The sequence below is a fragment of the Buceros rhinoceros genome, unplaced genomic scaffold, assembly GCF_000710305.1.
Source record: "Buceros rhinoceros silvestris isolate BGI_N320 unplaced genomic scaffold, ASM71030v1 scaffold21408, whole genome shotgun sequence".
NCBI lineage: Eukaryota > Metazoa > Chordata > Aves > Bucerotiformes > Bucerotidae > Buceros > Buceros rhinoceros.
Genome location: NW_010428884.1, coordinates 1 through 2,628, shown reverse-complemented (window position 1 = coordinate 2,628; position 2,628 = coordinate 1). Strand labels below are relative to the sequence as shown.

At 43.8% G+C, this 2,628-nt stretch overlaps 1 protein-coding gene across 1 annotated transcript in view; it reads right to left on the bottom strand.

Annotated features, from left to right (window-relative positions):
• LOC104499002 (ubiquitin carboxyl-terminal hydrolase 37-like) overlaps positions 1–727 on the bottom strand; it is a gene marked incomplete at its 5' end in the record, with an annotated part of 3,336 nt that extends 2,609 nt beyond the window's left edge. The window contains one exon of the mRNA XM_010142450.1: positions 612–727. Within this exon, the coding sequence (XP_010140752.1) occupies positions 612–727 (116 nt within the window). The remainder of the gene's footprint in view (positions 1–611) is intronic.
• Between the last annotated feature and the right edge of the window lie 1,901 nt (positions 728–2,628).

Here is a 2,628-nt window from a genome sequence, read left to right as displayed (position 1 = left end):
AGAGATCTTGAGGGAAATAAAAACTGCTCAGAGGAACTCCAATTATTTGACCCTTTCCACTCCACAGAGCACTCCTTCCACTGAGGCAAGGAGAGAACTTTCACAACACTGCCGTGTGGAGGCTGAGTATGTCCCAGTGGCCAGCAGCACAGCCTGGGCTACAGAGACATTTCACCTGATGGTTGTAAGAACTTCCCTCAAGCCCTCAGTTCTGGTGGTGCAGGATCTAGAAGCTCGTGGTGTTGCAACTAAACTACCACACTGGCTGGAGTCCTCTCTCTCTAATAAAAGTTTCAGGCCCATTGCTTTACAGGCACTGGAACATTTCTGGTATAAAACTACTGTTGCCTTTTCACCATTATCCACATCTTAGAGAAACTCAGAGGGGTCTCTGCAGCTGGTTTTGGTGTTTGTTTTTTTTTTTTTTAGTTAAAATAACACAATAGGACAGACTCTTGACTCTTAGGGACAGAAATTTTCTTTCTTTTAGTTTCTGAAAATAAAAGACCTTTCTAGACCCTACACCTGCTGTGATAAACTACCTCCAATGCTAAACTGATGGTAAGGAAGGTGTATATTTCTCAGTTGGCTTTTGAAATCATAGATCACACCTCAGCATTTCTTTTCAGCTCTTCTGCTTCAGCTTCTGAATACTCCATGTCAAGAACATCCTCATTCCCAGAGTCTTCATCAGAACCAGCGCTGTCCAGGAGGGAGCTGTTAAACTCTAGATTGCAGGGAAAACAATGATACTGCGTGAGAAGCCGCAGCACACACAAGAATTCACAACAGGTTGAGGTGTATCTGCTCACGTAAACAAGCACAATAAAATGCTAACGTTTCAAGCTTCTTTTCCAAGGTAAGCAGGACACTAGATAAACAAAAAGTCTCTCTCCCTTCCGCAGCTCATCATAGCAAGAGTTAAGCAAGGAATCTTGCACTACAGAATTAATTTTAGCATCCCCTCTCTCATACTTTTACAGAAGGGCACTATGGCAATGATGGCTGGGTGATAAAAGAGCATCTGAACACCCAGTTCGCTCCAGAACACTGGTGGTCTGCAGCCAGAAACGAAGTACAGCCAGTCTGGTCCGTGAAGTGTAAGTTTCTGCAACAAGGAGCTATGAATTACAGTTTTAACTGTCAGTTGCATTAACAAAGTGCATTTTTCAATTAAAACTGGCATCAAAATGCTACTGCTGGCAGCAGGCATCTTTTCATTGTTTTCAATGGTAAGAAGGCTGCTCACCGCAGGGACTTCCAGTTTGCTTGGCTGAGCAAAATGCAGGCAGCTTTCTGTAAAGAGCCGGAAGGCACCGCTGCTCCCTGTACAGGCTGTTCCAAACTTCCTGGGAATCTGCAGCTACCCGACTAATTTGAGATTTTGTACAGTACTCATTAGGAGAAGTAGCTATGCTTTCACCAGCTGAATTAGAGCTATGGAGTCCTGGGTGGATGAGAAGTTGAGATTAACAAGTCACCACTCAGGATACTGTATTTTTGAAGAGACTGTCATGCCAGTTACGATGGAGACGTTTTGCCAGAGACATTCTCACACTCCTTGCTCTCTTAAATCATCAGATGCCAGATCAGTATAATCTTCTCAAGTCATCTGTAGATGAATCCCTTCAGCTGAGAATATTTTACTGCTGGTTTCCAGACTTATTTGGGCTGTTGCAAGCTAGGCTACAGCCAAGAAACACAGTCACTTTGGTGAGTGTCTACATGAAACACTTGCCACAGGTATTGCTAAACGACACTGCACCACCGGTCCCTGGATGACTAGTGGTTCTGTGATTGCAGCACCACTGGGAACCTTCCCCAGACAAAAACTACCAGCTATATGCTCAAGGTTATCAGCATCTCCCTGAACAACTGCTGGCTGATGCCTTACAAACGAGACAGTCGCAAGTTGAGAAGCAGAAAGCAATGCCCACGTTTAAGTCAAGCAACTGCAAATCATCAGGAGAAAGGATTTCTAGCTTTGAATTCTTTCTGGATACAAATTAAGGAAGACCTGAGAGGGACTGAGCACTCTGTTTGCCAGAGCTCAGAGACAGGACTCAGGCTGACGAATGCTTAAGCAGCATTTAACTTACCCCTCTTCAGAAGCAGACAGAAGTTCATCCAGTAATAGCCACTTTAAAGGTGCCTGAGCAACTACGAGTACCTTAACACGATACCTCACTACCCCTCCCTCTCCCTCTTTGGAGCAAGAATTATCTCTTGGTTGTGCTTTGCTCTGCCAGATCGTATGAAATCACTTGCAAGCCAGCCTCACATAAACATTAAGCAGTGCCTGAGGCTCATCACACTGCCTGGATTTGGAGAAGACAGACAGTGTATTCTGGGATTCTTTTTTCACCCCCAGCAGCTATACCGTGCAGTGAGGTCTGTCTCCCTCCCATCCCGTATCAGACAGATACAACACTTCCTCATCTTCCTGTGCAAGGACAGTGCAATCATTAATCAGCACTAAAATATCAATGCAAGTAAGGAATAACCTTTATGCTCTGACTAGAGCCATTAGTATTTTGGCTTTTGCTGGGAGTGCAAAATATCAAGGTCCATTTTGCTCTCTCTAGATTAATATTATAGATTAAATATATATTCTATATATTTAATATG